Source organism: Pongo abelii, chromosome 23 (assembly GCF_028885655.2).
Source record: "Pongo abelii isolate AG06213 chromosome 23, NHGRI_mPonAbe1-v2.0_pri, whole genome shotgun sequence".
NCBI classification, from domain to species: domain Eukaryota; kingdom Metazoa; phylum Chordata; class Mammalia; order Primates; family Hominidae; genus Pongo; species Pongo abelii.
The window spans coordinates 36,223,388-36,251,115 of NC_085929.1; the positions used below are offsets into that span (position 1 = coordinate 36,223,388).

Below are 27,728 nucleotides of genomic sequence, written 5' to 3' on the forward strand. Positions count from 1 at the left end.
GCCTTCAGCCCTCAGTGCCTCCTTTTCCTTATCTGTACTACCGGGCTGAAAATGGTACCTACCTCCTACGGTGGAGCTGTCATAACTGAATGAGAAAATGGAAAGGACCACAGGGGCTCACCACACCCAGCCCTTCATTCCACTAGTAATGACTGGAGGCTCAGAGAACGGGGTGATGTTCTGGGGTCACACAGCAAGGCAGAGCAGCATTAGGGCGTTACAGGAGCCACAAGCAGGCGAGGATGACAGAGAGAGCACAGTGACCACCCTGCCTTCCTGTCCTCCAGCTGGCAGCTGTCCCTGAAGAATGAGACACAGGGAATGTGGGTCATGGGCATACACAGATCTTCGTTTGAAAGGGTCAAAAATTTTATTAGCAGGCCTTTTTCTGTTTTTGAATATACAGGTTTCCTGCTGTCCAGGGTAAAGGGGAAGTGGTGTCTTGTGGCCCGAGGTTTGGGGCGCTTGCCTTGGGACTCCATCCCCATCTCTTTCCCACCAGCGCAGCTGGGGGAAGGTGCCTGCTTGCCGGCCCCACGGATTCTTCGGCTGTGGCATAAGGCACTGTGTGTTCTGCAGGAAGGCGCTCATGGCTGGCTGGTAGATGAGAGGCGGCCTTCTCAGGGGCTGCAAAGCTGAGGCTGTTGAGGGGTCGAGTTGAACTTGGGGCCCCTAGTGAGGAGGCCCCAGGCGATGGGAGCGCGGCCTGGTGAGTCTGGTGCCGCTGCCTCCCCGCTGGCCCTGCACCGGTCTCAGGATGGGATCATGCCTTTGCTTCTCTTGCGGTCGGCCATGGTTCTCCGGTTGTGGTTGGCTCTTGTCGCCTTGTTGGCTTCCTTCTTCCTACGTTCCTGGGTTGTCTCGCGGCTCTGCCCGTGGCCTCGGGGGCTGCCGGCCACTGCTGTTGAGCTGTCATGCCGGTACCTGAGGGAGGAACAACCCACCCCATGAGAACCTGTCAGCTGGAAGAGGCTCTGGCGGGAAAGCCCACAGCCTGCCTTGGTGTTCACTGGGAGAGGACACAGACTGGGCCTGGTCACTCATGTCCCAACTTCAGATGGAAGGAGAGACGGAGCCCAGCAGGGGCAGGGCCCTGGGGCTCTGACCGGCCCCGAGCCTGGTGTTTTCTCTTCTCTGGGCCTTGCTTCCAGGTCCGCCCATTGCTACGTGTAGCAGAGGAACAGCTAGAGAGCTGACACAGCCTACAGGAGACGGGGAGGGCTTCGGGTGGTCTCCTCCTTTCTCCATCTGGGGCCACATGCTGCAGCTGAGACATGACTCCTGTTCTCCACCCTAGGGCTTTGCCTGGAAGCTTCCAAAGACCAAGTGCACTCACAGATGCGACCTAGGGCCGTTTCAGACCATCTTGACCACTGGGATTTGCCAGAGCTCCGCACTCAGGGGGCTGGGATGGATGAGAAGTCAGGGTTGCTCTGTTCCCTGCTCAACAACCTTCTGCGGCTCCCCACTGCCTTCAGAATGAAATCCAAATGCCTTCCCTGTGGTCAGGCCTCCTGCACCCAGCAGACAGTGCTGCATGAAGCCTAGGGCTGGGATGCGGGAGCGGGCTCCTACTCCTGGCTTGGCCTTAGGTGGAGGCAGATCCTTGGCCCCTCTCAATGTTTCCTCACTGGGAAGATGCGGGGCCTGGATGAGGAGTCTCTGGGTACTGATCTCAGCTCCACTCGAAGATCCCTCTCTTGACCACGCCTGCTTTCTTACTTTTCTGCCCTCATATGACAAACTCCTCTGAGCCCTTTTGACCCTTAGGGGCCCAACTCAAGTGCCCGTCACTTCCATACCTCTATCCGCCAGAAGGGATGTGTGTCCGTCTGCCTGAGCTCTCTCACATTTACACTCTGCCTGATATCAGCTATCCCTGGACGCGCTGGGTGATAAATCCCCTCCTGTGTTCACCAAGTAATGGTTATGAGTGGGGACCCTGGAGCTGAGCCATCTGGGCTCCATCTTTGCTACATCACCTACTAGCTGTGTGACTTCTGGCTGGTTACTTAACGTCTCTGGGCCTGAGTTTTTTCATCTGTCAAATGAGGATAGTGATAATGGTAGCTACTTCACCGGGTTGTCGTGAGAACTAAATACACATGGAGCACTTAGGGTGTACGTGTGGGTTTCCTGGGTGGCTGGCTGGGCCCTCCCCAGATGGTGGGAGGGATCCCTCCAGAAGCAGCTCCTTGAATGCTCACCCTTTCTTGGCGAGAAAGGCCATGCGCCTGGCTTCTGCCTTCTCTCTCAGCACTGCAGGGTCCTGCACGAAATGGTCGGGCTGTGGAAGGGAGAGGAGACCAAATCTGGAGTCAGGAGCTGCTGCATTTTCCTAAGCGGCGATGAAGCCCTGCTCAAGTGAAGCTTGTCAATGCCTCCATGCCAGGTGTGGGGGGAAGCTGCAGCCTGGCAGAGCAACGCCCAGGAATGGAGCGGGATTACTGTGGTCTGAGGTTTCCATTGGGAGCCCCCTGTCCCACCTCTTTCCTGAGCGGGTGGCAGCTGAAGGGACTGAGGCTTCCTAGACAGGCTGGTAGAGTGGACAGACCATAGTTATGGCATAACAATGACAAATGGGAGTGGCGGGGAGGCCAGGATGGCCACTGTGAGAGGCCGTGCAGGGCCCTGAAGGCTGCGGGAGCCACCCGTGGGAGCTGAGTGGTCCCGGGAGCTGCAGGCCTAGGCCTCACTGTGGCACCACCAGCGGCATGTATGGGAGGGCCCACTCTCAAGGACAGCCTTCTGTGTCAACAGTGCAACAATGCAAGGAAACAGTGCACTGTTGCAAGCCAACAGTGCAAGGAAAAACTGGGACCTAGGGACCACAGACAGGCTTTGGTGGCCAGTAGCTTTAAAAAGGAAAAATAAGGCCAGACACCGTAGTTTACATCTGTCATCCCAGCACTTTGGGAGGTCAAGGTGGGAGGATCACTTGAGTCCAGGAGTTTGACACCAGCCTGGGCAACACTGTGAGATCCCATCTTTACAAAAACATATAAAAACTAGCCAGGCGTGGTGGTGTGAGCCCATAATCCCAGCTACTAGGGAAGCTGAGGTGGGAGGATTTCTTGGGCCCAGGAGTTTGAGGCTGTAGTAAGCCATGACTGCACCACTGCACCCCAGCCTAGGTGACAAAGCGAGACTCTGTCTCTAAAAATAAGAAGAAGAAGGCTGGGTGTGGCAGCTCATCCCTGTAATCCCAGCACTTTGGGAGGCCGAGGCTGGTGGATCACCTGAGGTCAGGAGTTGGAGACCAGCCTGGCCAACATGGTGAAACCCTGTCTTAACTGAAAATACAAAAAATTAGCCGGGCGTGGTGGCGAGCTCCTGTAATCCCAGCTACTTGGGAGGCTGAGGCAGGAGAATCACTTGAATCCAGGAGGCGGAGGTTGCAGTGAGCCAAGATTGCACCATTGCGCTCCAGCCTGGATGACGAGAGTGGGACTCCATCTCCAAAACAACAACAACAACAACAACACACACACACACACACACACACACACACAAAAAAAAAAAACTGGTAGATTTTACATAAAAATCTGGGCTGACCCCTTGCCTGAAAAGCAGAGAAATCTGTGGAAACTCTGAGTCTGTGCTTGCACCGAGGAGCCCCTGAGGCAGGACACGTGCTTCCCACTGCTCAGTGCAGTCCCCACCAGCCCCCGCTACTCATTGCCGTTGGTGACCTGGCCCCAGAAACATCTGAATTTGTCACCCTGGTGTGGGGCATGATCCCAGGTTGCTGCCCCGTCACCTGAGCAGTACCGCTTTTATCTGTTCTATATGTTGAGGCTCTAGTTAAGGTTTCATTCAAATAAAAAGTTTAGCTGCTAAAAACTAGAATTTTCTAACTTACCGATCCAGATGACCTCCCAGGGCCCTTGGGCTCTAACTCCTGATTTTAAGAATTGCCATCCTGGGCATGGTGCTGCTAACTGCCCTTCTCCTGACCCCCAGGCTCCTGGGCCTAATAATGAAGCTGGCAGCTCAGAGGCCCTGCCTTTAATCTGTCCCCTGGGTCCTCACTAGTGGGCAGCAGGAGTTCTAAGCCAGTAGCTCTCCAAGCAGACATCCTGGGCTCAAAGAGACTCCTCCTGTCCCTGCCAGTGATGCTAGGGCTGCCTCAGGGCCAGACATAGGGAGGGGTGAGGGGCACTTCTGATTCACCCTTCAGAACTGTACTCTCCCCTTCATCTGCCACCTGCCAGGGAGGTACCTTGGGAGCCTCCTCGTCAGCCTCGTCTTCCTCATCGTCGTCATCCTCCTCCTGCCCTTCTCTAGGCACTTTGGTTCTCAGCACCTGAGGGATGGTAAATGGCCTGAGGGTGTGGAGAGAAATGAGATCAAAGACGAGGTTCAACCAGGAGCAAGAGCCACAAGGAGGAGGGAACCTGGCTGGGTGAGATGGGGCCGCCAGGAGGGCTCAGGAGGCTGGGAAAAACCAAAAGGCTTTCAAGCCAGCTTTGCTCCAGCCCCTGGATTCTCTGAGGTTAACAGAATTTGAGGTGGGGTTGAGGGGGTGACTGAGATGGGGCCAGGAGGGTCTCCAGTCCTCTCTTCAGTCAGGACAGCTCTGCTTGGATCTGTATTGGGGAATCGCTGTAACATTCCACCTGAAAATGTTTTCTTCAATTAAGAAGAAAAACAGACTGAGCACGGTGGCTCATGCCTGTAATACCCACACTTTGGGAGGTTGAGGTGGAAGGATCGCTTGAGCCCAGGAGGTGAGATTAGTCTGGGCAACATAGTGAGAACCCCACCTCTGCAAAAAATAAAAAAGTTAGCGGGGTGTGGTGGTGTGCACCACACCTGTAGTCCCAGCTACTCAGGAGGGTGAAGTGGGATGATCACTTGTAGTCCAGGAGGTCATGGCTGCAGTCAGCCATGATTCTATCACCGCACGCCAGCCTGGGCGACAGAGTGAAACTCTGTCTCAAAAAAGAAAAATGCAAAGCTACTACGTGACACCGAATAAATGCTGCCCCATTCCGGGTGGGCTGGGGTGAAGGAGCACTGGATTAGGAGTCAGGAGGACTGGGTTTGGGCCCTGGATCTGCCACATCCGTGTAAACAAGTGGGTGAGGGAGCCCCACAGGCCTGAGAGCTGCTCTGTCCTGGAATGCCACCCCCACTACGGCCTCACCTGCGGCTGATGAGCTCGTCGTCAGAGTCTGCATCATTGGCGCCCACCTGGTTGCCATCGTATGTGTCATCGTACTCATCCTCGTAGTAAACACTGTGGTAGGGCAGGCTCTCGCCCGGCTGCAGTGGCACCTGCAATGGCATAAGCATGGGTTTGTGGGGCTCAGGGGCTAGCCTGGTCTCCCTGGCCCAGCAGAGACCTGGGCTTCGTGGCCTACCTCCTCCACCACCACACTGTACTGCTCGTAGCGCTGCCGCTGTGCTGCCACTGCACGCTTGTCATTCAGCAAACTCCGCGTGTTTTCCTCCTTCCTGGTGCTGAGAAGGAACAGCAGAAAGAGAGGAAGGAAAACCATCAGGCTTGGAAGGCCGCAGGGTACAGAGGGTCCAGAGACCACAAGCTTAACTGCTCTAGCCCTCAGACTGTCACAGAGACAAATGAAATCAAGCATTGGTGAGGGCGTGGGAGGGTGGGACTCTCACTGCTGCTGGTGCCCATAAGGATGGCTCCAGCCACTTTAGAGGGCATCCCAAGAGCCACTGTTTTTTTTGAGAGGAAGTCTTGCTCTGTCGCCCAGGCTGCAGTGCAGTGGCACCATCTCGGCTCACTGCAACCTCCGCCTCCCAGGTTCAAGCGATTCTTCTGTCTCAGCCTCCTGTGTAGCTGGGACTACAGGCCTGGTTAATTTTTGTATTTTTATTAGAGACGGGGTTTCACCATGTTGGCCAGGTTGGCCTCAAACTCCTGACCGAAAGTGATCCCCCCACCTCAGCCTCCCAAAGTGCTGGGATTACAGGCGTGAGCTGCTGCACCCGGCCAAGAGGCACTATTAAAAGGTAAAATGGGGCCAGGTGCAGTGGCTCACTCCTGTAATCCCAACACTTTGGGAGGCCGAGGCGGGTGGATCACAAGGTCAGGAGTTGAAGACCAGCCTGGCCAAGATGGTGAAACCCCATTTCTACTAAAAATACAAAAATTAGCTGGGCATAGTGGCAGGTGCCTGTAATCCCAGTTACATGGGAGGCTGAGGCAGGAGAATCGCTTGAACCTGGGAGGCAGAGGTTGCAGTGAGCCGAGATCACGCCACTGCACTCCAGCCTGGATGACAGAGCGAGACTCTGTCTCAAAATAAATAAATAAATAAATAAACAAACAAATAAATAAATAAATAAGGTAAAACGTGCGCATCTTTCAACCAGGATATTCCCTGTCAAGGCATCTACCCTAAAGAAACACCGGCTGTGTGTACAGAGGTCTGATTAGGGATTTTCTTTTCAGCATTGTTTGCAACAGTGAAAAATGGAGAGCAACTAATGTCCATCATGAGTGAAAGAGCCAAATGAACTGTGCCACATCTGTATTAGATCGCTGTGTGGTAGTTGTCAAGAAAGACATTGATCTATTTGTGCTGACGTGGAAAGAATTCTCACTTAATCCCAAGGAAAAAAAGCAAGCTACAGAAAAATGCATACGGTATGATCCCAAAAGCAATGCACGCTAATTCTGCTTCTATGTCCACACACCTATGCATGACAACGCAGAGAGAAGGCTAGGAAGCCCCACGCCAGATGACAGTGGTTACTGCTTGGAAGCACCTGGAGTTGTCTAAATCTTTTTTTTTTTTTTTGTTACAGGCTAGAGTGCAGCGATATGATCTCGGCTCATTGCAACCTCCGCCTCCTGGGCTCAAGCGATTCTCGTGCCTCAGGCTCCTGAGTAGCTGGGAGTACAGGCGCGTGCCACCATGCCTGGCTAATTTTTGTATTTTGTTATAGAGACAGGGTATCTGCCATGTTGGCCAGGCTGGTCTGGAACTCCTGGTCTCAAGTGATCCACTTGCCTCAACCTCCCAAAGTGCTAGGATTACAGGAATAAGCCACCGTGCCCAGCCTAATTTTAAAATTTTTTGTAGAGACAGGGTCTCACTATATTGCCCAGGCTGGTCTTGATCTCCTGGGCTCAAGTGATCCTCTGCTTCAGCCTTCCAAAGTGCTGGGATTACAGGCGTGAGCTACTATGCCCAGCCTGGATCTCTTAAACAAAATTTTTTTTTATTTTAAAATTTTTATTCATTTATTGTTTTTTCAAAAATGACCTTTCCTTGCCAACAAACAAAAATTTAAGAAGCAGTAAGGCCACATGGCTTTCTGACTGAGCTCAAGGGAGCCATAGGGACCTTTGGGATGTAAGAAAAGGGGGTTCCCAGTCCTTTTCCTATCACTCCCACCTCACTACAGCAGCCTTCTGTCTCTTCCACAGCTCAAGTTTCCATGTAAAATTTCACTGGAAGAAAACGTTTGGAAGCCCAACTCCGGTCATATTACAGGTGAGGAAACTTGGGTGCATTGGGTGGGGGAAGGGACATGTTTGGGTCACAAGTGAGCTGTAGCACAGCCTCAGCAGGGACTGAGGCTTCTCAATTCATGGCTTTGCAAACCTGTGAAAAAACCTGGCTTGTCAGAAACATACCCAGGCCTGTGGAATGTAGCTTCTAGCCCTGCAGGGGAAAATCAATATGAGATGCCGGGCAAGAAAATCCAGCTTAGCTGTGAAATCGGGTCTCTGGAATGTATCAAGGGTAAGATAATAATAATAAAAAAAGAAAAGACACAAAGCCAAACACAGCTTCCATAAAAATCTTCTATTAACTGGCTTTTGGTGCAGGGAGAGGCAGGCGTCTGAGTCTGTCTCAGTCTGTCGGGCTGTCTGCCTGGCAGCCAGGGCAGGTCAGGACTGCAGCCTTCAGCGTGGCAGGATAGGGTTTGCCTCCCTTCACGTCTTTTTTTTTTTTTTGAGACAGACTCTTGCTCTGTTGCCCAGGCTGGAGTGCAGTGGCGCGATCTCAGCTCACTGCAACCTCCACCAGCCGGGTTCAAGCGATTCTCCTGCCTTAGCCTCCCAAGTAGCTGGGACTACAGGTGTGTGCCACCAAGCCCAGCTAATTTTTTGTATTTTTTTTTTTAGTAGTCTTTATTAAGGACCTGCTCTGTGCCAGGCAGGGTATGAGGCTGAGTTGGGGAGAGATTCAGAAATGAAGAAAATAGAGATCTGCCCTCATGAACTCAGTGTAGTGGAGATGACAGACCAGTCAACACGAAATGTGCTGAATGGAAGCCCTGGAAACAAAGGGAATGAACTTGGTTCAGGAGGTCTAGCTGGGCGTCTGTAGGAAGGGGTAATGGAGGCTCCACGGTAGGGGGTTACTTGATTGGACCAGGAGCCCCAAGGTATGGCAGGAGGGATGGTGCCCTTGATTTAGACTAGGGAGATATCTCAGTTCAAAGAAATCTTTCACATCCACCAGGGAAGTGGCCTGTGACTGTGACCTTGGCCTTGTACCTGGCTTTCTTTGCTAAGTTGAAAAAGAGGTAGAGAGGAATAAAAAGGAGCCCAAGCTTGTTCAGGTGGTAGGTGCCACTGGTAGGAGCATACCCATGCATTTGACACATATTTCCTAAGGGCCTAACAGGTTCCAGGACCTGCGCTGGGCCAGGAGACTGAGGAAGAATGAGAGGTGTCACCATCCTTTCTGCTACACCTTTGGCTTCTGGTCCATCCCGTCCCTGGTTCTGTGCAGTGGGGCAGTTCTTTCATGCTGTGTGGCCTCTGGTTATGTGGCTCCCTGGCAGGGTCAGGCCGAGAAGCATGGCAAGCTCCACCCACCCTAGCTGTGCACTGGAAGAAGACACAGGTAGGGACAGTGAAGCCCAGGCACCCGGGCAGCTTGTCCAGGGAGGTACAACCTTGGCTCCAGACCTCATTTGGAGCCAGGAAGGAAAAAGAAAAATCAGGACCAAAGCCAGCTGGGAAAAGATGCATCAGAGGCTAGAACTTCAGTCAAGCCTGGAAACACAGGCAACGATGGCTGCAGAGACCCTCTGGAGCAGGTAGCTTCCTCAGCCTCCAAGATGGGAGCAAGCCCAGGGAATATGCAGGTGCCCCTGAAACCTCACCACCTTTCCCTTCCTCATCTCCTCAATCCTGTCCTTCAAGGCCCAATTCAAACTGGTCCTTAGCAGGGTGACTCCTGCCTTTGAACTTCTAAAGAGCCTGTGGAAGCAACAGACTCCTCCTTTTCCAGGTGAAGAATCAGGGGATCCAGAGAGGCAGAGCAACCCTCTTAAGGTCACACAGCTACTAAGAGCAAAGCCAGGGCCAGACACAGGTCTCCTGATTCAGGTCTGCTTTGCCACTTCCTGGGCTGTGTGACCACAGGCAAGTCCCTTATCCTCGTTAAGTCTCAGTTCCTTCTCTTGGCACCCACTTCCCAGGGCTGATGTGAGAAAGAAATGACATGTCGAAGCAGATCCAGCACTTTCTGGGCTCAACAAAGTGAATCCTGTTTCTTTTACTATAGGACTTTTCAGAGCCTTAATGTGCTCTGCGACTCCCCAAAAGGCAGACCAAGGGCACATTTAAAACAAAATTTTAATTATTATTATTTTTTGAGACAGGGTTTCACTCTTGTTGCCCAGGATGGAGTGCAATGGTGTGATCCTGGCTCACTGCAACCTCCACCTCCCAGGTTCAAATGATTCTCCTGCCTCAGCCTCCCGAGTAACTGAGATTACAGATGCCTGCCACCACACCCGGCTAATTTTTTGTATTTTTAGTAGAGATGGGGTTTCACCATATTGGCCAGATTGGTTTTGAACTCCTGACCTCAGGTGATCCACCCACCTTGGCCTCCCAAAGTGCAGGGATTACAGCCACCACGCCCGGCCGGCACAGACATTTTTAGAACACATGTTATCTTCCAGGGCACCATGGAATGGTCCAAAGGGATTAGGGGACCCTGCCTCTTGCCCACTGACTCCTTCACTGACTATGATATACCTGTAGCACATGTATTGATGTCTCCACAACAGCCATGCTGCACCTCACCCATTCTCCAAACAGACCCTACATTTTCTTTAGGTCTTTCTACCTTTCTGTTTCACCCTGAAGCTCCAGGCCTGGACCCTGTGAGTTGGTTTTCCTGATGAGATATGAGGGGTATTGGAGACTTCTGGGAAAGGTATCCTAGGCTCTAGGAGAGACACAGGAAAACCTGGTCTGGACTATCTCCTGGCACTGTCATGTCTGGAAGCCATAGTAGAAACAGCTGCAGCCCCCCTGCAGCCTCAAAGGAAGTAGCTGACCACCCAAGAGACAGGAAAGATACATTCTGGATGATAGGTCAACCAAGCCTAGACTGCCCTACCTTACACCGCCTTGTCATGCAAGGGAACAGATTTCCTTACTACTTAAGCACTGAGTACAGCCTATCTGATTCAACAACAAACACATTTTAACTCCAGTACCATCTGCAGTGTCCTACCTAATTTCTCATGTGATTAGGACATGTGTCCCTGCCGAAGTTCCTGTGTACCCCACCCCAGCACCTCTCACTCTGTCCTTACTTGTTTAATGGTCTTTCTCATGATCATTTAAGGGCAAGGCCTGGATATCCAGCTCACCCTGTTTCCCTGGTGTCTAGCATAGGATCTGGTGCTAGTAAATCTCTTAATAAATATTTGCTGAATGAATAAATAAATAATGAACACATGAATGGAGGCTTTGCCTCTTTGCAATCTGCAGCCCCTGGGCTACCCAGCACAGTGAGTCTCTCCGCGTGGCAGCCCAGACGGCCCCAGGAACAAGGGCACAGTGTTCCAGAAACCTGGCCACCTCAATGCCAGCCACTCTGCTGACCCTGACAGCTGGGACCAGCCCCTTGGCAAATGCTCGTAGGTGACTTACGACCTAGGTGGGGTGAGATGAGACTTTACAATACCATGGGCCCTGGACAAAACCACAGATCAAGGTGAAAGGCCATGTCCAGAGATGGCTAATCTCTGTGGGGAACTTACCAATCAGGCTCCCTGGATTGGAGCAGGGGGCCAGGCTTCTCACCACCCTGGAGGACCCCTTGTCTGCCCCCTTGCCCACCGCTGGAGCTACAGAGGGCCATGCGAGCCTGGAATAGTGGCCACTGATCCAGGATAACATCTTTGGCCTGGGATCCGGGGATGTCGCAATGATGCAGGATAACATCTCTAGTCTGGGATCTGGGGGTGTTGCAATGTGTATGACTAAGCAGTTTGCAAGTGCTTCCTGTCCAGCCAGCCAGATGGCTTTGTAGTCGCCCTGCGCTGGTTCCCCAAGCCCTCAGCCAGCCAAGCTTTTAGCAGTGGACAGCCCTAGGGAGGGGTAACAGCATAGGGCCCTAACTGAAGAAGCAGCTGGCATTTCCGCCACTGCGGCTCCTACCACAAGAACGAGGCTGGCTGGTCTCCTCCCTCTCTGAACCTCACGGTCCCCATCCACGTGATGATGAAAGAGCAGCCTGTACTTGTAAAGAGGTCCCCTGATTTCCAGATTCCACGCAGAACTTTGGGGAACTAGAATACAAGTTATTTTGCCGTTCTCTACTTGGATGTTGTACTCTTTACCGTGACATCCGACTCTCTGTCCCTCTGATGGGTCATCATTCCAAAGCCGGGTGAACTCTCTTATTTTTTTTTCTTGAGACAGGTTCTTACTGTGTCACCCAGGCTGGAGTACAGTGGCACAATCACAGCTCACTGCAGCCTTGACCTCCTGGGCTTAAGTGATCTTACCGCCTCAGCCTCCAGAGTAGCTGGAACTATAGGCGTGTGCCAGCACACCTGGCAAATTTTTGTATTTTTTGTATATATGGGGTTTCGCCATGTTGCCCAGGCTGGTCTCAAACTCCTGGACTCAAGTGATCCACCTGCCTTGGCCTCCCAAAGTGCTGGGACTAGGCATGAGCCACTGCACCCAGCCCTGATCTTTCAAAACATAAAATATGCTGGCTTTGTCATGGGACCCTTTGCTGTGCTCACTATGGCCTCGGGACCACTGCCCCTGTTGCTCTGCTTGGGAAGCTTCTCCTTCCCTCCTTTGCAGAACTGACCCCTCCTCACCCTTTAGCTCTCGGTCCCATGTCATGTTCTCAGAGGAGCCTTCCTGACTGGGGTGAAGCCCTACCAAAGGCTCAGAATTCTGTGCACCTCCAGCTTGTAGTATTTGTTATATCTGCAATTTGATGTTGCTTGTTTGATGAGTTGATTAATGCAAACTCCACGTGGGCAGGGGCCGTGTCTGTTTCACTCCCCACTATATCCCCAGAACCTAATTAATCCAGAGCCTAGAATGCTGTAAGTATTAGACAAATATTTGTTGAATAAATGAATAAATCATGAACAGACTTTTCAATGCCAAAAAAAGTAGGAAGGACATAAACTAAAAATAAATAGAAAGGCCTTAAAGTGGAATACGTTCACCTTCTGAAAAGCTCATTCAAAGTCCTTAATTTTCTCACAGCCTGGGGAAAATCAGGTCAAAGAGTGGTTTCTGGGAAGCACTGTCCACCAGTGATTTGATGGTTAACACATTAAAAGATGTAAGAAGAGGGGAAGAGGGGGATAGTTTTGGCCCTTCTGGCCTTTTGCTACCAACAAGGGGATTCACTAACAGCCTCCCTGCACAGAGTCAGAACCTGAAGCCTGATCAGTAGAGAACCTGCTCCTAACCACTGGGGGTGCACAGGTCTAGGGTTGTGAAGGGATCCCTGTGCTGATACTCCATGGCCAATTCTGCGAAGATGGAGCCCTTGGTTTCCCTGTGTCCTCTCTGCACTTCCAGAGTTGGGGTATCGGAACCCCATGGCCCACTGCACTCACCTCTTGCCCTTGTGAACCCGGCTCAGGTCTACTGAGTCCCTGCTGAACACATCAAACTCGTCATTCTGGAAGACGTTGTGGCGAGACGTCAGCAGGGGTGTAGGGTCTGGTTTCATTTCTCTGGGTGGGGGACACAGAGATCAATTTAAGGGGGCCCTGACAGCTGATGCAATCTGCACCCCACTTCCCCCTGCTGTATTAAATCCATCGGATTTTTCAGTTCCCTTCAACAGGCACTCCTAGGACACAATCTCAAAAACTTGAAGAGGGAGATAAGCCGCTGCCTGATCTGGCCCCTGCCTGGGTATGTAGCCACACCTCAAACAAAGTTCCCCCTCATTCCCTGCATGCCATTCACACAGGGTTTCCTTCTGTTTCTTAAAAGCGCTATCCCTCATTTAATGCTCGTAATAGTCCCATAAGATCAACAGTCACAGATCACTCAACCTCATTGTGCCTCAGAGCCCTCATCTGTAAAATGTGGCACAAGGAGGCTGAGGAACTTGTCCAAAGGCACAAAGCTAACTTCTCAAGTTAACAAGTGATTGGTAAACATCACTTGCTCATGGAAGAAACACCCTTTTGGGCACTGGTTCCTGCTGTCCCATGGGGCCTTCAGGGCAGCAGTGGGCCAAATAAATGGTAGGTGTGATGAAAGTGAGAAGCTGTGGCCATCCTCTCTCACAAATCTACTGGGAAGGTGGTAATGACAGGGGCAGGTCAGGAATGTAGGGGATCAGAAGGGCTCAACAACCCTGTGTCACATCCCTGAAGACACATCCATGGCGCTCTAATCAGCCTTCCCACAAAGTGTGGCAGGGATGTGTACGCTCCTGCCCTGCCTGGGGCAAGTGAAAAACTCCTGCGGGGCCTAAGGTTTTTATGTTTCCCCAAAGAGGGCTTTAGTTTAAATGGCTGGAAAGAGAGAACAAGCTGAGTCCTGGGCCATAAATGAGGGAAGGAAGAGAGGAAGGGGCCCCACCCCAAGGCAGCCTGGGCAGCGGGAACCTCCTCCCACCTGTCTCTCCCACCTGTCTAGGTTGCGGTCCAGCTGGCTGAGGGTGGGGGCCAGCCGCTCCTCCAGGATATTGTTGATCACCTGCTCTGGGTCGTAGTGGTAGTACTCCAGGCAGGCCAGGATGAAGCCCTCACCAAGATCTGGCAGCAGGTCCTTCACTTGGGAGATGAGTGAGTCCAGCTCCACCCCACACACGGCAGGGCCCACAGCCGCGGCTGCTCCCATGCACTGTAGTGAGAGCCAGAGCCAAGAAGGGGAAGGCTAAGTGGGCCAATGATAGGGCGACAGGCCCCAAACAGCACTGGACTAGGCATCAGGGATCTGGTTCAAGTCCTGGGATTGCCCCTCCTGCCTGTGGGAACTTTGCCAAGTGACTCAAGTCTCTCTGAGCCTCCATTTCCTTCTCTGTGAAAAAGGGGGCTCGCGATTGTTATGATTATTGCATGCCTGTATCAAAATACCTCATGTAACCTATAAATATATATACCTACTACATATCCAGGAAAATAAACAATAAAAAATAAAAAAAATTTAAGGCCGGGTACAGTGGCTCATACCTATAATCCCAGCACTTTGGGAGGCTGAGGCAAGAGAATTACTTGAGCTTAGGAGTTAGACCAGCCTGAGCAACACAGCAAGATCCCATCTGTTCAAAAAATTTAAAAAAGTAGCCAGGTGGCCGGGCGTGGTGGCTCATGCCTGTAAATCCTAGCACTTTGGGAGGCCGAGAAGGGTGGACTGCCTGAGCTCAAGAGTTTGAGACCAGCCTGGGCAACACAGTGAAACCCTGTCTCTACTAAAAAAATTAGCCAGGCGTGGTGGCATGCGCCTGTGGTCCCAGCTACTTAGGAGGCTGAGGTGGGAGGATTACTTGATCTCAGAAGGTCGAGGCTGCAGTCAGCTTGATCAAGCCACTGCACTCCAGCCTGGGTGACACAGCAAGACCCTGTCTCAAAAAATAAAAAATAAAATAAAATAAATTAGGCCAGGCGTGGTGCTCATGCCTATAATCCCAGCACTTTGGGAGGCTGAGGCAGGCGGATCATCTGAGGTCAGGAGTTTGAGACCAGCCTGACCAACATGGTGAAACCCCATCTCTGCTAAAAAAAAAAATACAAAAAATTAGCTGGGTGTGGTGGCAGGTGTCTGTAATCCCAGTTACTCAGGAGGCTGAGGCAGGAGAATCGCTTGATCCCAGGAGGCAGAGGTTGCAGTAAGCAGAGATCACACTATTGCACTCCAGCCTGGGCAATAAGAGTAAAACTCCATCTCAAAAAAAAAAACAAAACAAAAAACAAACAAACCAAAAAAAACCACAAATAAATAATTAAATTAAATTAAATTAAATTAAAATTTTGAAGGGACTGTATGACTTACCAGCTGGGCTACTGGCTGTGTGACTTTGGGCAGGGTGCTTCCCCTCTCTGAACCTCAGTTTCCTCCTTATAAAATGGGCCTATATCACCCACCTCATGGGGTTGCTTCAAATAGTTCAAAGACGGCACAAAACCCAGGGAGCACAGTACTTGGCACAGACCAGGCCCTCCATAAACAGCCCTGGTTTCTACCAATTCTCCCTACTAATCCAAGGTCCTTTTCCAACAAGTTGACTGATAGTGGAGGCGAACAGCAACCACCAGCCAGAGCTGGACTGTGTGGAGATGCTCCCCTTTAATTATAATCTCTTTTTTAAGTAAGGGGCATGCATTTTATATATTGCTCAATGTGACTTAATTGTGTTAGCCTTTTAATTTAAGGAAATTTACAGATCACAACAATACAAATCTCCATGACTCTGCTAAGAAGCGAAATGGGGAAGAAAGTGGGAAAAGGTGAAGGAGGCCATTGTTCTCCAAGGCCCTGCAGGAATCACAGGGTCTGGGCTGGGAGGAAGGACAGTGGCATTTGTTAATGGAGCATTGAAGGCCAGCCAGGCTCAGGGTATTCCATGTGATAGCTCTGGGAATCCCAACACCTCATGGAGGTGGGCACTATATCTGTCCCCACTTTATAGATGAGGAACCAAGGTTCAACGTGAGTGACGTGCCTAAGGCCATACAGCTGCCAAGTGGCAGAACCAGGTCACACCCCTGAGCTGCCTGGCCCGAGTCTGTGTGGTCTTCATCTCTCTTATCATGCTGCCTCCCAACATGCAGGGGAGAGTCCTGGCCTTGGTGGCCAATCAAGACAGCCACAGATTTGGCCAGTGCTGGAAAAGCCTGGAGAGAAGGCACCAGATCCGAGGTTTCTACATTTGTTCAATGGAATCCTGGAGCCCCATGGGGGGGCTTCCACGAAGGCCAAACCATGGGACTTGGCACTGTTCCCAGTTGTAACCAAAGGAGCTCCACTTTTATCTGTTTAGAGGAGAGCTCCGGGAAGGGCTCATGGAAACATTCATGGAAAGTTTCGCCTCTTCATTTTATAGAGGAGAAGCTAAGGCTTCGATAGTTGAAGCAACTTGCTCTCTCCTCACACACAGTCCAGCATGCCCCCGGCTTGGGACCCTCTAAAGGCAGCACAGAGCTGACCAATTGCTTGAGGCTGTCTATTCCTAAAAAAAACTTTTTCCCTGAGTATAAAAGCAAAGAAGGGAGGTTTCCTGCTGCCCCAGTCTCTCAGATAGGGCCAAGGAGGGACAAGCGAAGAGGGAAAAGTGCCACTCAGACACATACCTCCTCTTCCTCTGAGTTCTCCGGATGTGATGACGCTTGACTGACTGCCTCTGCCATCACCACGACCCTGTTAGGCTCCCCATTATGCTCCTCAGTCACTGATGGTTCTTTAGCATCTGTGGCTTTCCGTCTGACCACCCCTTCCCATGCACTTTCCACTGCCTGGAGGATGTAGGCAGTCCGCGTCTCGTCCCTGTGAGGACTTGTTAAGGGGTCTGTCTTAGGTTCCTAGCTCTGAAGCAGCATAATTTCTCAGTCCCTTCCCAGCATCTGACCACATGGTTCCTGCCAGGGGCTTTCTGGGCTATACCTAAGTGGTATAGCCCACGGGCACCTGGGCTGCATGGGAAAATGGGCCAGACTACAGCCACTCTGGCCTCACAACCTAGTGCCTGCCACTTGGCAGAAAGCAGCTCTGAGTAAAGACAGGGCCAGGGCTGCCATCAGAGTGTCCTGGGACACAGGTATGGACAAGCCACCAGCTCCTCTTTTGTACTGACTGCCAGGAGGAGGGCATGGTAGGGCCACTGCCACTGGGCTTCCTGTCTAACCAGCTGAGGGCATTCTGCAAAGGCTGTGGGCCATCAGGTGTCCCTGAAGCAGGACTGAGCAATCTACCGCAACCACCAAAATGACCCATAAGCTGGCTGCTCCTCCCTGTCCTTCCTCCTTGTCAACCACCATGGGCACTATCAAGCCAGAAATCTGAGAGTCCCCTTAGACTCCCTCACTCTGCTTCTTGTCCAAACCCTCATCATCCATGCTTGGATGCCAGCAACAGCCCGAGCCTCACGGTGGTCCCGGGCCAGTCCATTCTCTTCCCTGGGCCAGACAGAGCTTTTCCAAAGTATAGAACTGCCCATGTCACCTCCTGCTTCACAACCTTCCGTGCTCCCCAGCGCTTGCAGGAGAGCCCAAACTTCTTAGTGACAGTCACCCCAGGGCTGTGCACGTTGCTGGCCTTCGCCTCACCTGCAACACCCCAATTCCTCCTCCTGGGAGACCCCTCCTTAATCACTGCCCCCTGTACTCTATACACGACGTCTGTGGCTCTGAGGAGCCTGTTTTCTCTGTCCTCTGTCCACTGGGAACATTCTTGTCCTTGTCCTTGCTCCTGGCTTGGTGCTCTCCCATTCTTTCTGCTGTTCTGCTTGGACATCACTTCCATCTGACACCCCCACCCAGAGCTCCGCTGGGTGAGGTGCCACCTGTGGTTTCCTGCCCTCTGAAATCTTCCCACGTGACGCTCTATCTAACTGCCTATTTACTTGTCCACCTCCTGCTGCGAGGAGGGGCTGAGTCCATCTTGGTCACATAGGCCCAGATGCTCAGGAAACACAGACGGAAAATAGCACTGTATCTCCCCTGCCCCAAGCATCAGAGCAGCCATCTCCTCTAGAAAAGGCAAGGCTGGGACCTTGGCAGGCCACCTCAGACAGCTGCCTGACCCATGCGTTCTGGGGCTAAACCTCTTTCCACTCCTCTGGGTTCCAGCAGCCTGTCTCACCTCTGACATAGTCAAGCCGGGCCCTGTCGTAGCGGGCTATGGTAGAAGGATACAAGACTGATGAGGCCTGCTGCAGCAAGCTGATGTCTTCAGCCACGGGGAAGAGTGCATCATAGTCCCGGAGGAACCTGCAGGCAGATGAGAGCAGATGGGATGGAAAGGACTGGGGCCACAAGAACGCTGTGCTGCTGCAGGCCACTCCCTGTGTTTGCTGTCCGACCTTATTAGAGCTGTGGTGGGCCTATGGCGGGGGTCTACCATGTAAGGCCTCTTGGGGACCTGTGGGAGGGTCACGGACCCAGGCCAGCTCAGCCACACTCACCTCTTCTCCTGAAGCAAGGAGCTGAAGATCTGAAGGAACTCTTCAATGAAGCCCTGAATGTTGTCACAGCTAGAACAGGACACCAGGGAAGATGAGCTCATACAATGCAAGATGAGCTGCAGCTCCTTTACACACCCCCTGCCCCTCTTCAAGGCTGAGGCCCGGTGGAGGAATGAGGCATTTTTCTCGGTTTCTCATCTCTGTTCAGCCAACCCCAGTGCAGGGGAGGAAGCCAAGATGAAATAATGGAAACGCTCCTGAAGGGCTTGGGGAGGAGACTCTTCCACCAGGAGGCAATTCCTGAGGGCTTACCTGCTTTCTAGGATGGGAAGGAGGCAGATCTGGTTCAGGATGATGTGGAAAATCTCCATTAGCTTCTTCCTGGAATGGGAGAGCCTCTGCCACAGGTCACCAAGAAGCCTAGGCCAGAGAGAAAAAAGACACAGGTTTAGGAGACAAAAAGGCCCTGAGGGGCCAGGTGCAGTGGTTTACACCTGAAACCCTAGCACCTTGGGAATCTGAGGTGGGAGGATCACTTGAGCCCTAGGAGTTTGAGACCAGCCTGAGCAACTAAGTGAAATCCTGTCTCTACAAAAAATACAAAAAATTAGTCAAGTGTGGTGATGCATGCCTGTAGTTCCAGCTCCTGGGGAGGCTAAGGCAGGGGATCACATTTGCCTGGGAGGTCAAGGCTGCAGTGAGCCATGATAGTGCCACTGCACTCCAGCCTGGGTGACAGAGCAAGACCCTGTCTCAAAAAAAAAAAAAAAAAGGAAAAGAAAAAGAAAAAAAGGCACGAAGGGAGCTTCTCCCCAGCAGTTGCAGGTGCCTCCCTGGAGCAGAAAAGGCCTCATGATTCACTGCTGAGGGCAGCTGGCAAAAGTCATAGACCCAGAGAAGCCAGCTGCTTCCAGGGCTGCTTCTCAGTTCAAACGGTGGGTCAGAAACCAGCAGGCTGAGTACCAAGAGCATGGAGTAAAAGCTGAGGGAAGGGCTTCAATGCAGGGGCCAGCCATCATGGTATTTTGGGGGATTGGGTTAATAGACATAATTGCCTTGGTACAAGCAGGACTTTGGGTCAAACCTCCTCCATGGTGTTTAGTAACACTTAACTCTAGTTGTTGCAATCTTTCTTGTTAGGTCTTCATACAAGTCTTTACAGAGAACATATATATTTTTTTAATATGCTAAGAGTTTAAAAAAAAACTGCAGTTCAAGACCAGCCTGGCCAACACGTCAAAATCCCATCTCTACAAAAAATACAAAAATTAGCCGGGTGTGGAGGCACATGCCTATAATCCCAGCTACTCGGGAGACTGAAGTGGGAGGATTGATTGATGTCAGGAGATCAAGGCTGCAGTGAGCTGTGACTGCACCACTGCACTCCAGCCTGGGTGACAGAACAAGACCCTGTCTCAAACAACAACAACAAAAAACAAATGCAGAGGTCAGGAAGTGGCTAGATAGGGATGCAGAAGCTCAAAGCTGCACAGTCCCTGGTCCCACCCACTTGTCTTAGAGATGGGGATGCTAATGCCCAGGGAAGGCAGGGCCCTGCTCAGGCCTCTCTGTCCCACAACAACATTCTTAATTTTTTCCCCGCCTCACTTGCTATCTTCAAGCCTCCTCTTCTTAATTGCAGACTCCATTTCGGGAATTGCTGCTTCGTAGAAGGAAGCTAGTCTGTGCAGGCACACACAGGGAAAATGTTGGATTAGTTCATAAATACCACACTTCATGAGAACATCAAAGCAAACCCCAGGGAGTGGGAAGGCCCATTTCTTTTTCCACACAATTTTCTCCAGAGACCCCTTGGTTCTTCCTGAGCTCACCCCAGACTGACCCACTGGGGCTGGTCCCAGGAACAGCTCATAAGAAGTGACCTATAGCCATGTCCCTCATTCAGATGGGCAACTAAGGCCCAGATAGGCTCATACTAACAGAGGAATCAGAAGGCCACTCGGGATCCACTGAAGTTTGAGAAGCACATCCAAGATTACTTGCTTGTAATTTTCTTGCTCAAAAACTGTCAGTTAGCCAGGCACAGTGGCTCATGCCTGTAATCCCAGCACTTTGTGGGGCTGAGGCAGGAGGATTGCTTGAGCCAGGAGCTCAAGATCAGCCTGGGAAACAGGCTGATGAAACTCCATCTCTACAAAAAATACAAAAATTAGCCAGGCATGGTGGTGCACACCTGTAGCCCCAGCTACTTGGGAGGCTGAGGAAGTAGGCCAGGAGGTCAAGGCTATAGTGAGCCATGATCACACCACTGCATTCCAGCCTGAGTGACAGAGTGAGACCCTGTCTCAAAAAAAAAAAAAAAAAAAAAAAATTGTTCTGGCTGGGTGCGGTGGCTCACGTCTGTAATCCTAGCACTCTGGGAGACTGAGATGGGTGGATTACTTACAGGTCAGGAGTTTGAGACCAGCCTGGCCAACATGGTGAAACCCCGTCTGTACTAAAAATACAAAAATTAGCCAGGAGTGGTGGTGCACGCCTGTAATCCCAGCTACTCAGGAGGCTGAGGCAGGAGAATTGCTTGAACCTGGGAGATGGAGGTTGCAGTGAGCCAAGATCACTCACCCCACTGAACTCCAGCCTGGGCAACAGAGTGAGACTCTGTCTCAAAAAAAAAAAAAAAAAATTATTTTAACATGAAAATCTCAACACAATATTTGTATTTGGTCAAAATAGGCTAAATGTTCTCATGATTTTTTTTCCAATCCCATTGGAAATGAGAAAAAAATATATTAAAATAAAAAATAATAATTAAAAAATTTAAGAAAAAAGTAAATGTATCGTATTTTCTACATTGGCTTATGAGTTAAGCCAGTTAGCACTGATTCTATAACTTTTTAATTAACTAATTAAATTTTTTTTTTGAGACGAAGTCTAGTTATATTGCCCAGGCTGGTTTTGACCTCCTGGGCTCAAGCAATCTTCCTGCCTCAGCCTCCCAAGACACTGAGATTACAGATACCTGGCTTAAAACTTTTATAAAATTAAGGCTGTGCATGGTGGCTTATGCCTGTAATCCCAGCACTGTGGGAGGCTGAGGTGGCAGATCACTTGAGGTCAGGAGTTTGAGACCAGCCTGGCCAACATGGGAAATGCTGTCTCCACTAAAAATAAGAAAATTAGCTAGGCATGGGAGTGGGCACCTGTAATCCCAGCTACTCGGGAGGCTGAGGAGGGAGAATTGCTTGAATCTGGGAGGTGGAGGTTGCAGTGAACCGAAATCGTGCCACTGCACCCTAGCCTGGGTGACAGAGTGAGACTCTGTCACAAAAAAAATTAAAAAAATTATAAAATTAAAAATAATTTATATGAAATTATTTTCAAATAAATATAATTATACTAATTTAAAAAAAGGAGAGAAAAACAGCTGCTAGCAGCTCCCTACCTCTTATGACAGCAAACCATAATTATTCTCTCCGGTACATCCATATCTGTCACAGTATATAGCCAATCTTGCTTCTCACCTTAGTGATTTCATACCACCCTTTCCCAGCTCAAATTCAAACTCTCCATCCCAGCCGCACAACCCCTCAACATTCTTCCAGAGATCAGCACTCCCACAGCCCTCTGGCTTCCTCTCAGGCTAATGCTGGCCACTGCTCTTCTCTTCTTTCTCCTCATTCTCCTCCTGCACCACGCAGCATTCCAGGCTCACCTCCTCCCTTGCACTTCCTGATCATGCTCACTCATGGGAATTCTTCCTTTCCAGAACTAGATGCACTGCATGTGGAATATATTGCCCTGTTGCCCTGGCAAGTGAAACTGCAGCTGCCTCTTTTCTGTGGTATAATTCTTCCCTCAAACATCTTAAGCTTCCCAAAGCCGGAACTGCAGCTTAAGTGTCTAGGTTGGTGCTGAATTTGGAGCAAGTCCTCTGTAAACACATGCCTGCCAATTGGCTGGTTTCTGGCAATGTCTATCCTACTACAATGCTATACGTAACAAAGGGTAACTAGGCCAAAAGAGGCGGGCCCTACTAGGCCCACAGCATAGCCCAGAAAATGACAGAGAGGGCAGTTTGGCCTAAACAGGTTCAGCTGTTGCCAGGATATGTTGCTGGTGGGAGAAGAAATTGGAACAACCCCTATGGAGGGCGATTTGGCAAGATCTATGGAAATTAAAAATGTACATACCATCTGTCCTTGCTAGTCTACTTCTAGGAATTATTCCTCAGATATACTCACAGAGGTACCAAATAATGTGTGTGCAAAGTTATTCTTTGTAATTTTTTTTTTTGAGACAGAGTCCCGCTCTGTCACCCAGGCTGGAGGGCAGTGGTGCAATCCCTGCTCACTGCAACCTCCGCCTCCTGGTTTCAAGCAATTCTCCCACCTCAACCTCCCGAATAGCTGGAATTACAGGCGCATGCCACCACATCCAGCTAATTTTTGTATTTTTAGTAGAGGTGGGGTTTCATCATGTTGGCCAGGCTGGTCTCGAACTCCTGACCCCAAGTGGTCTGCCTGCCTTGGCCTCCAAAAGTGCTGGAATTACAGCCATGAGCCACTGCACCTGGCCTCTGTAGTATTTTTTTATATAGCAAACAACTGAAAAAAACCTAAAGGACCATCTATGGGATCTGGTATTCCATACAGTGGAATTCTACCCGGCCATACCAAAGACATTAGAGAAAGGGTGCTTAATGCACTGATATGGCACCACTGTTAAGTAAAAAAGTAAAATGCAAGCAGTAAATACTCATAATATGCCAGCCTTAAATTTTTTAAAAAGAGGGAGACATATAATGTGCATAGTTGCTCATATGTGCTATATACTTGCATATCTCTGGAAAATTCCACCAAAAAAACCTAATGATGATGGCTGTATGTGAATAATAGAACTGGGAAAGCAGAAAGGGAGACTTTCCAGTGTGTATTTTATACTTTTTGAGTTTTGAACCATGTGAATATATTATTTATTCATAAAAGGGCAGAAAGAGATATACTCAGCTATACTTGAGTAGATGGGAAAGGAAGGAGGAAAAAGGTTATTTTGAGAGGGATTATCAACAAAGCTGATCGGGCAACTGTAACCACTTTCAGAGAGGCCTGGAGAACTGAGGTGGCTGTATTTGCTCAGCAGGGCGTTCCTGGCCTCCAGCACAGTTGGAGCAGGCTGGGTCAGCCCCAGGTGTTCGTGGGTCAAAGGCAGTGTTGCCTTTAGTCAAAAGTGTTTCCCTTTCTTCCTCCTCACCCTGAGATGGGTATAGCTTCTCCCCTGCCTCTGCTGTCCCTTGCAGTAAAGTCAGCTCTTCCAAAACTTATCCCTTCCCTGTCTCCAAAGAGCCTTTCAAAAGCAATCTGTGCCACATTTGGGGAAACACTTTAACAAAATGGGAAAATGCCTATGATAAGTGAAAATATGCAAGCTACAAAATTCTAAGAATAGTATGATTTCTTATGGTGATTTTAATTTCCTACTTTTCTGGATTTTCCAAATGTCCTACAAGCACATGCTGCTTTTGTCATGAGAAAAGATACCTTTTTAAAAAAGTGGACAGCTACATACCCCTCTCTTCTGGGGAAAATGCCGGGCAGCAGGTTATCCTAACATTCTCTGGGAGGCTCAATAACCCTAATGTCTGATTTTTATAAGCTGAGGCAACCACGGAGGGGTCACAGCACCAGCTGCCATCTCTGGCACATGTAAGGACTAGATAAATGTTTTATTAAATGGGTGAGTAAATGACAGAATGGACAGGCAGCTGAATGGACGGAGTTGGGCAGCTCCCAGAAGCTGCTACAAATGGTGGGGAGAGACGCCTTGCTAGAGTGACAATCAGAGGCCACTGGGAAGAGGCCTGTGCCCACAACTGCCAGGCAATACGCAGGTTGCCAACCCTTTCACCCTGGCCTGGAATGCCCATACCCACCCCTTTCTTACTGCACAAGCAACAGATACTCTTGGTGCTAAGAGGGCAAAGTGGGTCTGCCTCCCTGGCTCATATTCTCTTTCATATCTGTCTCCATCCCACCAGGATCTTTCTAACAGCTCCTTTGGATAAAAGCCTCCAGGGGCTCCCCACTGCCTACAGCATAAACGTCCTGCCAGCACATCCCAGGCTCCCCACGATCTGACTTCTACTGACTTACCCAAAGTGGGCTCTTGTTACTGGCTTGTTTTCCTGCTGTTCTGTGTGTCCCCACCCTCTGCCTCATGTCACACTTCACTCCCCGGCTCTCTCTCTGGGCCTCTGCATGCTTCACTTCACCTGCCTAGGATGCCCTTCCTGCTATGGGAACTTTTCTTTGTCTGGAAGATACCTGTTCCTTCAAGACATCCTTCAAGGGTGATCTCCCAGCTCCACGTTGGAGCACTCCTGTTGTTTCCTAATGTGTGTTCCCCGCAGGCTATTCTATTGAACTGAAACTATTCTTGGTTGTGCGTTTTTTTTTTTGAGATGGAGTCTTGCTCTGTCGCCCAGGGTGGAGTGCAGTGGCACAATCTCAGCTCACTGCAACCTCCGCCGCCCAGGTTCAAGTGATTCTCCTGTTTCAGCCTCCTCAGTACCTGGGACTACAGGTGCATGCTGCCATGCCCAGCTAATTTTTGTATTTTTAGTAGAGACGGGGTGTCACCATATTGGTCAGGTTGGTCTTGAACTCCTAACCTCAGGTGATCCACCCGCCTCGGCTTCCCAAAGTGCTGGGATAACAGGCATGAGCCAATGCGCCCGGGTGTGTGTGTGTGTGTGTGTGTGTGTGTGTGTGTGTGTGTGTGTGTGTGTGTGTGTGTGTGTGTGTGTGTGTGTGTGTGTGTGTGTGTGTGTGTGTGTGTGTGTGTGTCAGGCATGAGCCAATGCGCCCGGGTGTGTGTGTGTGTGTGTGTGTGTGTGTGTGTGTGTGTGTGTGTGTGTGTGTGTGTGTGTGTGTGTGTGTGTGTGTGTGTGTGTGTGTGTGTGTATTTTTTTTCCCCTACCCTATCCTGGTCTTGGCCAAAAATGGGAGTGCTTCTAAAATGCAGGCTCCACACAAGCAGGAGGCTTATCTGTTATTTTCACTGCTGCATCTCCAGGCTGGAAGAGGGACTGGCACATTCTAAGCACCCAGTAAATATTTGTTAAATGAGTAAATATTTGTTACATTAGTACATAAGCCAGTACCTCTATTTCAACAGCCAGAACTACCGCCATACCTGTAACAAAAGTCGTGCTTCTGGAAGGTCTGGCAAGCCAAAGGGAAGATATCCAGAAAGGCCCAAAGTGTGGTGCAGGTATCACAAAGGTAGAGAACAATGTCCTTTAATTCCTGTTGCCAAAAGAATACACTGCATTATTCTCCTCTACCCACACATACAGATCTGCAGAGCGCCTGAGACAACATTAAAACAGTCAGGGTCCCAAACAGGCAGGATGTTACATGGGAGGAAAAGAACACTGGAGGTCCCAGGCAAAGCCTGGCTGGTCCATCTTCAGGAGCACGATCTGGGTGAGTCACCTAACCTCTCTAAGCCTCAGGTCATTGCTCCAATGGCCTTACACCCAATCACCACTAGGGTTACTTCCAGTCCTAAGATAATACAGTTCCCTCTTCTAAGCTAAAGGAAAACCAACTCTTGAATCTGAAGACATCACGCAAAGAAGGAACACCGAGGCAGGACAAGAATATTAAGTCCATAGGTTTTTCACATCTTGAAGAGGGTATACAAAACACTTTCTTCTAAGTTTCTTACACACTTTCCTGGTTCTCATGACAACTCTGAAAAGTAGGCTGGGAAGCTGTTGAGGACCTTTATTTTACAGAAAAGGAAACCGAGGTTCCGAGAGGTAAAATGATTTGCTCCCACAGCACCTGCCACGTGCCCTTCTGAAATGAGATCACCATCTCCAGGAGGACAGCTCATAGCTGCCTTGTTCCTGTTCTATCTCCAGGGCTAGGGCAGCACCTGACACATGTCGAGGCTTCCTGAATGTTTGCCTTCTATCTGTCACCCTTGTCAACTCTAAATTCCATAAGCGCAGGGGCCAGTCTGCTTTTGTTTACTGCTTTACCTCCAGGCATAGCACAGGGTCTGGCACATGCTCGGGACTCCTCAATATAAGTCCACTGAATGTATGGCTCAATGAGTAATGCACAAATGAACACGTCAAACTGAAATAAATGAGGACTCTGAATTCTTATTCCCCGGTTCTTTCCACTACTGAATAAATGAAGCTCCCAGAGAGAAATCTAAGGCAGCTGAAAATGCTCTAAACCTGTGTGATGGGACATAATAGTTGCTCACTGTCCTGGGGGAAGGGGCCCTGGGCAGGGAAGAGGCCACTGGGTCCTCTACTGGGGCAATCTTCCCAGCCTCTGGGTAGCTAGGCCCTGGTTGGAGGGACCCAGCAGGAAAGAGACTGGGCTGAAGGGCAACCTTACCAGGAGAGGCATGTCACTGGGGGTCAATCGGCCCCTCTCCTCGAGCTTCTGGGGTGTGGTACTGGCTCCGTCCCCTTGCAAACCACAGTGCTGGAGGATATTGCTGAAGACCTGTGAAAGACAAGAACGGGCTCTCTCACATCATACTGAACCAGGGCTAGGACCCCTGGCAGCAGCCAGGGTCAGGTGATCTGAAAACTGCCTTGGAGTTTCCAGAATATTTACCCATGTTTCCAAGATATAAGCTGAAACAATTAACTTCTCCAAGAGTGAGGTCAGAGTAAAAACTATGTAAGACGGGGATGATGGGAGCATCCTTCTTAAAGGAGGGTGAAGAGGATTAAAAAGACAACCTGGGGCCAGGTGTGGTGGCTCACTCCTGTAATCCCCAAACTTTGGGAGGCCAAGGATAGGGGATCATTTGAGGCTGGAAGTTCAAGACCAGCCTGGGCAACATGGTGAGACCCCCATCTCTACAAAAGTTTTTTTAAATTAGCTGGGCAAGATGGTGTGTACCTGTAATCCCAGCTGCTTGAGAGGCTGAGGTGGGAGGATCAACTGAGCCCAGGAGTTCAAGGCTGCAGTGATCTATGATTGTGCCACTGCACTCTAGCCTCGGTGACAGAGCAAGACCCTGTCTTAAAAAAAAAAAAAAAAAAGAAAATCCTCCCAGAATCCTGTAGATATTATCTGACCGTATAGGCCAGGCAAGTATGATAATGAACATTTAAGATATACTTTGGCAATGTATAACAAATCTTTAGAACCCCTGTAGATGGCTATTTATGGAAACTACATTGAAAATAAGACAAATCAACAGTGAGAGGAAAACAGTCCATCGTAGGCACTGAACTGACTGTGCCATTTTAAGGAGGCTAGCATGTAAGGATTCCAAAACTTACTGTGAACAGTGGATATCTCTTGGTGGTGGGATTATGAGGGAATGATAATGTTCCTCTTTTATTTTTTATTTTCCGAATTTTCTACAATG

At 50.2% G+C, this 27,728-nt stretch overlaps 1 protein-coding gene across 21 annotated transcripts in view; it reads right to left on the minus strand.

Annotated features, from left to right (window-relative positions):
- Positions 1 to 347: 347 nt before the first annotated feature.
- The window catches only part of ASCC2 (activating signal cointegrator 1 complex subunit 2), a 50,232-nt gene continuing 22,851 nt past the window's right edge, over positions 348 to 27,728 (minus strand). For 14 of the 21 annotated variants that reach the window (XM_002830996.6, XM_024239862.3, XM_054543312.2 and 11 more), the window contains 14 exons: positions 26,738 to 26,848; positions 25,512 to 25,624; positions 19,968 to 20,042; positions 18,672 to 18,779; positions 18,360 to 18,428; positions 18,091 to 18,165; positions 16,531 to 16,723; positions 13,869 to 14,083; positions 12,838 to 12,957; positions 5,367 to 5,466; positions 5,150 to 5,280; positions 4,223 to 4,325; positions 2,208 to 2,287; positions 348 to 924 (listed from right to left, as the gene is read on the minus strand). In XM_002830996.6, coding sequence (XP_002831042.2) covers positions 753 to 924; positions 2,208 to 2,287; positions 4,223 to 4,325; positions 5,150 to 5,280; positions 5,367 to 5,466; positions 12,838 to 12,957; positions 13,869 to 14,083; positions 16,531 to 16,723; positions 18,091 to 18,165; positions 18,360 to 18,428; positions 18,672 to 18,779; positions 19,968 to 20,042; positions 25,512 to 25,624; positions 26,738 to 26,848 — 1,665 coding nt within the window. In that variant the 3' untranslated portion in view covers positions 348 to 752. The remainder of the gene's footprint in view (positions 925 to 2,207; positions 2,288 to 4,222; positions 4,326 to 5,149; positions 5,281 to 5,366; positions 5,467 to 12,837; positions 12,958 to 13,868; positions 14,084 to 16,530; positions 16,724 to 18,090; positions 18,166 to 18,359; positions 18,429 to 18,671; positions 18,780 to 19,967; positions 20,043 to 25,511; positions 25,625 to 26,737; positions 26,849 to 27,728) is intronic. The other 7 variants (XM_054543315.2, XM_024239865.3, XM_024239864.3 and 4 more) reach the window with 1 other exon arrangement.